The sequence below is a fragment of the Lepisosteus oculatus genome, chromosome 7 (assembly GCF_040954835.1).
Source record: "Lepisosteus oculatus isolate fLepOcu1 chromosome 7, fLepOcu1.hap2, whole genome shotgun sequence".
Taxonomy (NCBI): Eukaryota; Metazoa; Chordata; class Actinopteri; order Semionotiformes; family Lepisosteidae; genus Lepisosteus; species Lepisosteus oculatus.
In genome coordinates, this window is record NC_090702.1 from 33,423,785 (window position 1) to 33,436,662 (window position 12,878).

Consider the following 12,878-nt stretch of genomic DNA (forward strand, 5'->3'; position numbering starts at 1 on the left):
AATATTCCACTTAATTCAGGGCAAACTGACGGTATGTAATACAAAATGTAATGTGGTGGGACATAATGAGCCTATAAAGAGGCTTTGATTTAGAATTCATATACTTCTCGTGTCATACAGCTCATAGCACGTGGCACGTATAATCCCTGTGCAGAGAAAACAAGTTGTTCTCTTCATGACAAGGTCAATATGGCAGGGAAAGGGTGGTTTCTAGGAGGAACGCTGTACAAAATAGTCTTTACTGTTAAACAGCCTGTGTTGTCATTTTACATTTTTTATGCTGCAGAAGTCAGTGTAATGGGCTTTCAGTTTGTTGCAGTGTGAGGGATTTATGCATCTTTTGATAGTCACCGTAAAGAGGTAAAGGTCTTAGTACAATTGTAACACTCTGTACGTATTAATAGCCTAGAAGTAACGCACCAGATAAATTGTGCTTTTGGTAGTAGTACCAGCAGCAAGGTGCTCAGTGAGTTTGTTGGTAAGTTTTTGTTTCCTGCCTAATGCATTTGAAGTCTTAATTTTATTATGGTAAACGAGACATTTCTTAATTGAATAAAAAAGCAAGTTGTATGAAACATAATGGTCAGCTTATTCCAATTCTACTTGTAAAAATGAACGGTTTTTAAAAATCAAACCAGCCAGAACAGAGGTGACTCTTGCATTCAGAGGGTGCTGTTTTTTAAACATGCTGTCAAGGAGTGCTGGTCATGAGCGAGAACTGTTATTCCTGATTTGGTTTGTCCAGTATGGTTGGGCTCCTGATTCTGAGATTCCTCTCTCCCCTGTCCGTGGTCCTCCATGTCATTTCCCTGTCACGTGTGCCCCCAGGTCTTGATGGAGACCCTGTCTGCTCTGGGCGCACAGTGCAGGTGGGCCGCCTGTAATATCTACTCCACTCAGAACGAGGTGGCCGCTGCCCTGGCCGAGGGAGGTAGGTGTTACTTGCACATGAAAATGACCGTTTCCCAGATATGAAACCTTCCTGACAGCACTAGTTGCCAGTTTGTGTTTGTGGATTTCAGAAGCTAATCGAGGCTGGGCGTGTTCAATGATGTGGTGGGATACTTCTCCAGAATCCAGCTTGCTGCTGGAAGAGGTGTGGGTGAACTAGCAGTTGGCTCTCTGGACCAGAATGTCACATCCATTACCCCAGTATGACCAGGGACACTGAGGTGTGCTGCCTTTCAGCTGAGATGCTAAACTGAGTTCTTCTCACCTTGGTCATTAAAGACTTCATGACTCCATTGATAAAAGTAGGCTGTTAACCCCAGTGTCTCAGTGTGAGCTCACTAACGTTCCCCCTTAATTCAGTTGGTGAAACAGTTACTTGGTTCTCTATCTGCTGTCCTATGAGGTGGGATATGATGGCTACCCTGGGTCACCCAGGTGGGCTCTGTGGTGGGTGAAGTGAGTATCCTCCTATATGTAAAGTGCTTTGGAATTATCTAGGATGAAAAGCCAACATAATTTCAAGAAATCAATATAATTTTCTACAGACGAAAGCCCGTACTAGTGTTCTTCTTTTAATCAGGACACAAAAGTCTGGATTTTTTTTTGCACAACTTGACTTGCATTGTCAGATTTTTCGGGTAATTTCAGATTTGGCTTTTATTTTTCCATTACGTTTTTTTTTTTCGGTTTGGGTGGAGACGGAGGTGGCCCCATGTGTGTCGTTGACTTTGCCTTTCCTTTTTCGGAATAGGCTTGGCTGTATCTATGGGGCTCGGTGGAGATAGCTGCAGCAGCACACTCTGAAAGATGTAGCAAATCTACCAACTGATGCATGTTTTCCTGGCTTAAAAATAGATTTAGCTGAACAGCAAAGCATTGTGTGAATCAATCTCTTCATATATTTTGGCAGGGTTTGCCGTGTTTGCCTGGAAAGGGGAGTCGGAAGATGATTTCTGGTGGTGTATTGATCGCTGTGTCAATGTGGAAGGGTGGCAGCCTAACATGGTAAGCCTGTTAATTGCTGTGGGACCTTTTAGTGGAGCACTGCACATTCCCATTGTTATTGTGATTTAAATCATTACCACGGGAAATGATCCTGTGGCAATCCTGATACCTCCCAGAATTATTTTTGTATTAAGACCTTGATAGTTTAAACAGGCCATAAAACCAAATTTTATTAAAATATCCAATTTCATTTTTTTAGTTAAAGGATACCTTAAATTATAGTTCAGGAGAAGAGAAAAATGATCCTTTGTTGATTTAGAAAACTTTTCAGTTTAATACACAGTAAATCTTAAAGTGCTCAAATACATCTAGAAGTGCTCAAAAGGTGCTACCATTTTAACATTTTTGTGTATGTGAAACATTTCTCAATCCAAAAAGATTTGTTTCACAAATGACATAACGTTCATAAGATGATAGATAAGCAAATAACCTGTCATGACATTTGTTTTAGTATTATTCACAGTGCTTGGTACAATGTGATGCTAAAACAAATGTAATGTGCTTATGTGCATGTCCATATATAGCATAATGGATGTGATTATAGTGTCTTGTGCAGCAGTTATGAAGGGATATTGAAACCATTATGCAGAGACTAATTAAGTCATTTTACCTCCCAAAAGCACTGTTGAAACATTCCGAATTCAAGAACAGCTGAGCTTTCTAATGCATTTTAGTGAGATTTAAATAGACCAAATTTAAGTTATAAGTGTTACAGGGGAAAAAAGGTTGTGAACATCAGAGAGTTTATAATTGTGGGGCAATGACAACCAGTGTCCATGTCTATATGAATTTCAAAATGCAGATTTACAGAATTTAGCCATTACTTGCATCATGTTCTTGTGGCTTGTAGTGGCCTATCAGGTTGACCTGTAAGTAACGTAATAATAATAATAATTGCTTACACTTATATAGCGCTTTTCTGGACACTCCACTCAAAGCGCTTTCCCCTCCACCACCACCAATGTGCAGCATCCACCTGGAAGATGCAACGGCAGCCATAGTGCGCCAGAACGCTCACCACACATCAGCTATCAGTGGGGAGGTGAATGAAGTGGGGGATGAAGCCAATTCATAGAGGGGGATTATTAGGAGGCCATGATTGGTAAGGGCCAATGTGGAAATTTGGCCAGGACCAGGGTTACACCCCTACTCTTTTCGAGAAACCCCCTGGAATTTTTAATGACCACAGAGAGTCAGGACCTCAGTTTTACGTCTCATCCGAAGGACGGCGCCTGTTTACAGTATAGTGTCCCCATCACTATACTGGGGCATTAGGACCCACATGGACCACAGGGTGAGTGCCCCCTGCTGGCCCCACTAGCACCTCTTCCAGCAGCAACCTTAGTTTTTCCCAGGAGGTCTCCCATCCAGGTACTGACCAGGCTCACACGTGCTTAGCTTCAGTGGGTTGCCAGTTGTGAGTTGCAGGGTGATATGGCTGCTAACGTACACTCCAAAATGCTATGAAAAGCCCTCTACAAAGTTCCTCACCATTTTTCCAGCAGTGTAGTCCTGATCAGGGTAGTGCTGTGTAGGATGGGACTGTTCTAGCAGATCCAAAACTTTTCAGCAGATTTGAGATTTGTGGGTTATTGTAACTCTGAAAGTGATTACATTCTCTCTCGGGCCCAATTGTGTGAATAGTAATGAATAGCCTAATGTTTTAGTTTAATACATCTTGCATTTCAAACCTTTAAGGATTTCCAAGTTTGTGTCAGTGTGTTGTTGTGACTGAAAATGCACGGAAAGCCAGTGGCAGGAGACGTTTCTGGTGTTGAAGTGTCTCGGCAGTTCTAATTTCAGTAAAGAATTAGGGGACTATGCAGATTGGAATTCCAAATAATACCAGTGGCTATGAACAGCTTTGGCAAATTCATTTGACTGCCCTAATCCCAAATACTTCTGTGCTCTGAACTATTTTAAGAGATGAAAGAGAGCCTTGTTTGCGATAACTCTCATGAAAGGAGTACACCTGAGGTGAGGTTTTGAAGCAAGGCACAAATTTCCATCTGGATCTTTTAATGCTGTTGGCAAGAAATTGATTCATCTTAGAACCTTTTTATAGGTAGCATTATTATTTGTCAGACAGCACAAGCTTTGTCTACAAGCTCACACAGGACTTTAATGTTTAAAATAAAGAGTAGTCATCTGGAGTTTGGTAAGACAGAGACTTGATATTCTTTGCCCCTGACAGTTAGCCCAGAAGAGAATGTACAATGTGGTAAAAATGTAAGCACACCCCCTTAAGATTTTACAGTTCAACACATTTAGACATACGTGACCAACACTTAGTCCTTGCCAAGTCCTAATTGTAGAGAAAACTAACTTCATTTAATGAAAATTCTATTTTGTCATTATTTTAAAAAATCAGCCTGCATTCAATATCTTTGTGTGCAAAACATAAGTGCACCCTTAGCTCCACCCCTTCAGTAATGAGGGTATGTGGAACCAGGTGCACCAAAACATGTGCAAATGATAAGATGATCATCAGAAAGGGATTCCAGAAAGTGATTCCATCAGATACTTTGTCAGTTTGATCTGACACTCAGTACAAAGCAAGTACTCAGGTTTGTGGTAACAAATCATACCCAGATCAAAAGAAATTTGTAACACTTTTAGAGAAAGAATTGTTGCTGCTTATCGTTCTGAGAAGGATTACAAAACTGTTTCCAACCAATATGAAATTCATCATTCCATGGTAAGAAAGATCATGTACAAATGGAGAAAACTTTAAATCATTGCCAATCTACCGGTGACTGGATGTTCTACCAAATTTTCTCCAAGATCTGACCAAATAATTTTCATCTGAAAAAATAAGTTTCATAGAACCCCAGCATTGCATCTAGGGAGCAACAGGCCACTCATGCTTGTGGTATATTTTGCCATTTATGAGTCTATAATTGGTAAAAAATTGACTGAAAGAAGACTGCCTAATAAGAATATTGCTGCAGAACTTAAGTTTGCAAAATTACTCTTCAATGAAAAACGAGACATCTGGAACAATGTGCTCGGGACCGATGAGTCAAAAGTGACGTTGTTTAGCCAGTGTGGAAAGTGTAATGTTTGTCAAAAAACAAAACATTCTTCTGCGCTTGACCAGTAGAACTTCAAACCAACAATCAAGCACGTTGGTGGTGGGGAGGTGATGATTTGGGCTTCTTGATTTGGACAGTGATCCATAAGGCACAAGCAGATCTCAGACCACAGAATGGCTCCAAAAGATTACATTTGGGACTTTGGAATGCCAAGACAAAGTTCAGACCTAAAACCTAAAGAGATGCAATGAGAGAGCTGTGTATACAAGAAAATCCCCCAACATCACAGAGCTGAAGTTGAGTTCTCCAAGGAAGAGTGGGACAGAATTCCTCCCAGGCGATGTGAGAGACCAATCGTCTCTTACAAGAATTACTTAATTCAAGTTCCTACCACTAAAAGGGGTGCCACAAGTTACTGGTGTACTTTTTCTCACAAAGATATGCTGGCTAAATAAAAAAGAAATAATGATTAAAAATTTGTTGTGTTGTCAACTGAGGTTTTATCTACTGTTAGGACATGATGAGGCCTAGATGATGGTCAAATGTGTCTTAATATGTTAAACCATAAAATCTTCTACTTTGTCACCACACTGTAGAATACTGTAGGTCCTACATTCTTTTTTGTCAAAGAATGTAAGATTTATCAATGCTGTGTTTAGGGGCAAAGTGGGACCTAAGATTCAAAGTCAGTGGAAAAGAGTTCTAAACACACTTAATTTTCAGGTAATGTTTCTGGTCAGGGAAAACACAAGAACAGCTACAGGGGGCTTTTGAGGGAAAGTAGAATGCTGCTAGAGATAAGTCAAGGTGCGTGTTTGTGCTGAGTAAAGAAAGGTATGTGAAGACAGGAGAAAATGCCGAGTTGAACTGTTTAACATGTTTCTTCTAGATCCTGGATGATGGAGGTGACCTCACTCACTGGATATATAAAAAGTATCCCAACATGTTCAAGAAAATCAAGGGAATTGTGGAAGAAAGTGTCACTGGAGTTCACAGGTGAAGTATGCTGTTTGAGAAGGGAGGGGGGGTTAAATTATTAATTTAATTAATTTACAGAACATCTGAATTTCGAAGAAAACTTGTAGGTAGATTAGATTCCATTGAGAGCACAGCTCCATCTAGTGGTTAGTTGATTAATTATGTTGATGAACGTAAATGAATTTAAGACATAATGTTATCTAGTTTCTTTGATTAAACAATCACTTACTGTGCAGCAGAACTGTCCAACTATATCCTCTGTTTGGTTGTAGGTTGATCTTATGTTCAAATGATTTGACATTGTTTATATTGAATTCAGTTGGATTCAATGCAACTAATTCTCTATCCCTGGTAGAGTCTTGTCAGGCTCTGGCTGCTACAGTCTGGCTCAACTTTGCTTATAAACCCCTACCTTGTTGACTCTTTGAATATGAATTAATCTCTGGAGTTCATGTTACTCTTTGTTTTTTTGCTGACTTTGTATACCTGGAAACATTAAGTATGTTTTGGAACAGTCCCGTTAAGAAAATTTAAATGTTGTGGCTTCTTTAATGTTGTTTAATTGAGATACAGATTCTGCCAGAAAATTGTTTAGTCTTATTGAGTGAGTATTCTGTGGTTCCATTCTGTTAGCATGGTAAAGAGGCTAAACAGTACCATCATCTGAGATCCCTTCAGAGTGTAGAACAGCAGACATCTGTGAAGAACCCCAGAGAACTGCTGCAAAATAAAAGCAAGGACACTTAAATATAATACTGATTATTCTCCTGAAAGACTTAAACATATAAGACCATAACATAATTTTATTAAAAAGTTTAGTTGAATTTAAATAGTTGTATTTTGCCAGAAAAAATAATTTCAATTTCTTGATCTCAAAGCATCATACTGTATATTCATCAGAGATCCATTTTTGTGGCACTTTTTGTGACAGGAAACAGGTCCCAGCAGTCTGGAGTGAACTTCCCCTCGGTCATCCTCAGTAGTGTTTGCTTGCTGAAGCAGTGTTCTCAGTGTTCTTGTTTGACATTTCTGCCCAGGTTGTACCAGCTGTCGAAGGCAGGGAAGCTGTGTGTTCCAGCGATGAATGTGAATGACTCTGTAACCAAACAGAAATTTGACAATCTGTACTGCTGCAGGGAGTCCATCTTGGATGGGTAAGTGTTACTGCAGAGTTTGCGATTTTTAATGATTGTTTTCTGGGTCTCCAAGCTCATTAGGGGAGTTTATTTCAGTCTTATCCAGTATTCTTTTTAAACCTTCTATGGTCCATTTCCTTTACATTTGCCCACACTAAAACAGGTTCTGTTTTCATCTGCGAGCTGTAACCTATTTTTTTTTCTCTGCTCAGTCTGAAAAGAACAACAGACGTGATGTTCGGAGGCAAGCAGGTCGTGGTGTGTGGATATGGAGAGGTAAATGCATGTTTTCACCTGATTCAGTCCATTCAATCTGATTTGTGACAGTAAACCATGTTGTCTTACATTTAATCACTGTATTTGAATGCAAGAGTGTGTTTATCCAGTCCTATGATATTACAATATAATCCTAGTGAACTACCTATTTTTGTACATTTAAACACAGGTCCGCTAACACGTTTGATATACCAAGTCCATGCTTGCATCTTGCCACTTTTCATTTTGAACACCTGCTGGGCATACGGATGTTGGAAAGAAAGCCTTAATTGACAGATTTAGTTTGGCCCTATCGGCAACTGTACATTTAGCTCTTAAACGTGTAATATGTTCTGAACCTTTTATTGCCTTCAGAGCTAAATGCCTCTCATTAACACCGGGTAACACTTAATGCTCTTTCAGAGTTGATTTAATGAGCTGGTGGAATTTTGAACTCAGTGGTTGTGCTTTTTTGCTGTTCTTATCCCAGATCTCCTATGATGCATTTGATAGATGCCATGTTAATGGCCTGCTTGTTCTAAATTAGGACATTTAAATCCTTCTGCGGGGACAGCAGTGCCCAGTGCTACATTGTTGTTTCCAACATTAAAACCTTTGTTCACTGAACTTTTATTTAAATATTCAACTCATTTGCTTATTTTATGCAAAGAGATTTTCTACATCTTTCTTTTTTTCAGTTTATGTGGGGATCCAAATCTCAAGGTTATGGAATTCCATAGATTGATGTTTAAAACCCAATTTGTAATTAGCTGGGGAAAGAGTGTAAAGAGAGCCACTAGATGGCAACATATAATCTAATGATTGCAGATAGCGCTGCCCTAGTTGTAATTTCACATTTTTGCTTTAGATTTTAATATGAATTGTACTTTAATTGCTTTAGTAGCTTCTGCAATAGTACTGAAATTCCAATATATTCAGATACCTTATTGATATATTATTATAATTATTATATATTAGAATTTGGAAAGCTGCCAGTGAAATTCAAGTGACTTGAATTCACATCCTTGTGTTCCCTCTTTGTTTTTGCAGGTGGGCAAGGGGTGCTGTGCAGCTCTGAAGGCCATGGGCTCCATAGTGTACGTCACAGAGATTGACCCCATCTGTGCCCTGCAGGCCTGGTAAGTACACAGCTCAGCTCACAGAACTGGGAGGGCCTGTATGAAGGTCACCTGAGGGAGTGGGGCGTACAGAGCTGATGGGCAATCGGTATTTCCTTAGTGCAGCCAGCCATTGCAGAGGCTGTTCTCAGTCTTTCTACTGACTTGCAGTGCCGAAGAACGGTGGAGGTTAAGTTTTAAGGACGCCACACAATGTGGACCACTACCGTAGATGTTCTTTGACACGGATCACCGTTTTTTACGAGACGTCGTTCACAAGCAGACCTCTGTGCCCATGCTCTGTTGATCTTGAGAGCCTGTTTTGGTTCAGGAAGATAAGAGACTAGTCCTAAACTGGGCTCCGGCGTCAGAAAGACCACACATAAGAAACCATCCTAGGCCCGTCGTGCTCATTAAGTTGGATTTCTCTGCACTCCCATAGCTAGTACTGGTTATACTGGCAATACATTCTCCCTTAACATGTATTTGGGAGGTGAGGGGAAATGGAAACACCACAGAAAGAGCCCACATGAACATGCAAACTCCGTGCAGACAGTTACCCAACCTGAAATCAAAATTGGGGATCCTAGAGTTGTGAATTGCTTGTTGCCATGCCACCTCTAAATCTGCACATTCATTCATGTGGAGTTGAACCTGAATAGTACGATTTAATTTCTCAACGGGACTCCTGTGGAGGATTTCGCCGTTGGTTCTGACTTGTAGACAGGGAATGGGCTCTGATGGGGACAAATGAAAAGAATGAAAGAGTAGGCAGCACATACGTTTTGTGGAAGTGTTCGGATTTTCTTTATAATGTTAATATTTGAATTAATTTCCTCTGCGGTGAGAGCAGCCATTGAACGAACCGTACGTGTGTTTTATTTTCTAGTTTGTGCACTAAATGTATTTTGCACTTTCTTCTTTCAGCATGGATGGATTCAGACTGGTGAAGCTTAACGAAGTCATTAGACAAGTGGACATTGTAATAACTTGCACAGGTATATTCAATAGTCAGATTTCAACTGCTACACCAAGTGATGTTTTTGTAATGTACCTTACCTCATTAATAAGTCTTACAGTATATTGAACATTTAACTGTGAATGTGTATACAGATTTAAAAAACTACTACATAAGCATATTTGTTGTAATTTCCCCTTTTAGCAATTACAATTTACAGTTCTGAATGAATAGATGTTTTATTTGTACTGTATCTCTTTTCCCACAACAGGAACTAGTTATATGCTGTAAATTTAGTTTAGATTTTTTTTCTTGTGGAAAAATGGTTCTCAGTTCAGCACTGCAGCACTGTGCCATTCCCTTACAGGATTTGCTTGTGTATTCTCAAAGGTGAAAGCTGTGCTCCAAATGGGAATAGCACATGAGTGAAATAGCATAATGAATGAAAAGTAAGAATTGCTTTTAAGGGCAATGACTTCCACGGTGTTGCAGATCAGTCTAATCTAGCAGAGGTTAATTACCACCGGGATTTCATTCATCCCTACTTAATTAAGGCTGTTTACACGCAAGTTACTTTTTAAACAGCCATTACTTGGACAGGCAAAACCAAATGTAGATAACGGAAAGAAAAAGTTCGTCCCAAATACAGCAGTCGGTCCTCTGAGCTAAAGCGCTTTGTGGTATGAAGTTGCAGACGGAGAGACGACAAGATTGGCAGAAGAGCAGATCCCTTGCATTGAAAGTGAGCTTTGCAGCAGATGGCAAGTGTTGACAAGACCTCATGGTTTTAAAATGCCCAGAAATCCAAATCGAATTTGCCAGTAGGATAGAGTTAGCCTGTATCACACACCAGCATTGCCGCATGACGTGGTAAGGCCTTAAAAACATTATCTCTAACAGACTATAACGGGCAATTTCATTTTCATTATTACAGGTAATAAAAATGTTGTGGTAAGAGAATACTTGGACCGCATGAAAAATGGCTGCATCGTCTGCAACATGGGCCATTCCAATACTGAGATTGATGTGGTAAGGACTGACTCCTCCAGCCCCTCTGTGATCCTGCCCCTTGATATTCTTGAGCTTGTTGTTAGGCTGTGTGCTTTTTGCTGCACACAAAACACCATAATAGAAAAGCAACCTTTTAACCTAAAGTTCTTGTATACATTTTGTCTACTGAACTATCCATAGTATAGGAGCGTTTTGCAATTGGAAATGCTTGTCATCTTGATATCATTCCCGTTATCATATGCAGTGCATTAACACTTGCAAGTTCAGTTTTTACAGAACATGCAAGCATTTGCATTCCACACCTTTGTTTCAAAAGCACAAAACAGGCACCTCGTCCACTGTGCCTTAAATGATTTGAAGCAGCTTTAATGTTCCGATTAATCTGAACTTGTGCACTGGCATGAAGTAAATTGTTAACTCATTAACAGCATGGCTGTAAATGATAAATCTCTCCAACCATATAAAACACTCGTCAGAGTCATCTTCAAACAATTTCGAAGGCAAGGGTTTTATTAGGGTACTTTGTGTCCAAAAAACCTAGCCTAGTCATTACTGAAGCAGCGCAGGCAGCAAGATGACAATGCGTGATTTTACAATGCCAAGCTGAAGAATTCGTATTTGAATTTAGTTACTTTCTGATTTTAATAAATTAAGAGGCGTTAAAAATGCAACAGATGCTATTGGTTGCTGTGTTCATTTATTGCATTAACAGCTCTCAGTATATTACTAATATATACACATACATCATTGATATTGAATATTAATTGGATATTCACGTTTATTGAATTTGTTTCAGCGGTTATGCATCTTGGCTGCTTCCCTGTGAGGCTGAGTTTTCTCATTTAGATTTGTCAATGGTTTTGTTACACCCATGTGATTTGGAAGAGCCAGCTGTGTGAGTTTCACCTCTCGTTTCCCAGCTGCGCACAAGGGAGAATGAGGCAGTGTGGGGAAGCTCCTCCCGCCCGACCACCCTCACCTGTGTGAGTGCCTGGGGGCCATGTCCGATTGGTCCACGTGGTTCCTAATGCCCCAGTATAGTGACGAGGACACTATACTGTAAACAGGCACCGTCCTTCGGATGAGACGTAAAACCGAGGTCCTGACTCTCTGTGGTCATTAAAAATCCCAGGGCATTACTTGAAAAGAGTTGGGGTGTAACCCCGGCGTCCTGGCCAAATTTCCCATTGGCCCTTACCAATCATGGCCTCCTAATAATCCCCAGCTATGAATTGGCTTCATTACTCTCTGCTCTCCTCCCCACTGATAGCTGATGTGTGGTGAGCGTTCTGGCGCACTATGGCTGCCGTTGCATCATCCAGGTGGATGCTGCACATTGGTGGTGGTGGAGGGGAGACCCCATTACCTGTAAAGTGCTTTGAGTGGAGTGTCCAGAAAAGCACTATATAAGTGTAAGCTATTATTATTATTATTATTATTATTATTATTATTATTATTAATAATAATAATAATCCCACCCTCCCCTCTCAGGGCTCGGCCAATGGCGCGCCACTGTTAGGGGAATCCCGGTCACAGCCAGTCAGCTAGTGACATGACCCTGGCTCGAACCCTGGATCATCGAGCACAGCCTTTGCTCATGATTGTGGGTTGAGCAGCTCAGGAGGCCCAGATGTATCGCATCGTAGATCACTTTAAAAATATTTCATTTATAAATAAGAATCATCTGTATCTGTATTCTGGCGACGCGGTGCAGATTTAGAAAACGTTTGAAAAGATTTTTTTTTTTACGATGCTTTTGCACGATATCAAAACCAAGTGCTCCGCAACAGATGCAATAGTGCGCCTCCTTCCTATATCGCATTCCTCCTCGCTGTTAGCGTGCAGCTCGTGGCTCCCACACGGCCTGGCCTGGCTGCGTTTCCGGGTGGCACTGCTTGAGCTCTGTGCTTTAACGCGCCCCTGGGGCCTGTGTTTCAGGCGAGCCTGCGCACCCCCGAGCTGACATGGGAGCGGGTCAGATCGCAGGTGGATCACGTCATCTGGCCCGATGGAAAAAGAATAGTCCTGCTCGCTGAGGTGAGAGCTTTGGTCTTCAGCAGCGGATACCGTACACCCAGAACGACAGTACCCCAGAATGGGGAGTGCTCACCATGTTCATGCCGTTGTTTTATCTACCTCGCTGTTTCCAGTTGCTGATGAAGATGCATTATTTGCAGTATTGTTTGACAAACATGTGCTGAGCATCTGTAGTGAGATGCTTGTGAGCGTGACCCCCTGCAGGGATGATGCATCTTCAGTTTGTAAACCATTACGGTCTTTGACATAATCAATATATCTCATAATCGACATTGACCTCCCTATTATCTTTGGCAGCATGGGGGGTCACTCTCTTATCTCTTATCCCTACTTATCTAAGGACTTGTTATATTATAAATGTGCTGAGTTATAAAGGCAGCACACTCATTACCGA

The 12,878-nt window shown here is 40.8% G+C and overlaps 1 protein-coding gene across 9 annotated transcripts in view; it reads left to right on the top strand.

Moving 5' to 3' along the window:
- ahcyl2b (adenosylhomocysteinase like 2b) overlaps positions 1 to 12,878 on the top strand; it is a 77,032-nt gene that overhangs the window by 58,867 nt on the left and 5,287 nt on the right. For all 9 annotated transcript variants that reach the window (XM_015352585.2, XM_015352587.2, XM_015352588.2 and 6 more), the window contains 9 exons: positions 829 to 931; positions 1,862 to 1,956; positions 5,881 to 5,987; positions 7,007 to 7,123; positions 7,318 to 7,381; positions 8,411 to 8,499; positions 9,406 to 9,476; positions 10,371 to 10,465; positions 12,386 to 12,484. In XM_015352585.2, the coding sequence (XP_015208071.1) occupies positions 829 to 931; positions 1,862 to 1,956; positions 5,881 to 5,987; positions 7,007 to 7,123; positions 7,318 to 7,381; positions 8,411 to 8,499; positions 9,406 to 9,476; positions 10,371 to 10,465; positions 12,386 to 12,484 (840 nt within the window). The remainder of the gene's footprint in view (positions 1 to 828; positions 932 to 1,861; positions 1,957 to 5,880; positions 5,988 to 7,006; positions 7,124 to 7,317; positions 7,382 to 8,410; positions 8,500 to 9,405; positions 9,477 to 10,370; positions 10,466 to 12,385; positions 12,485 to 12,878) is intronic.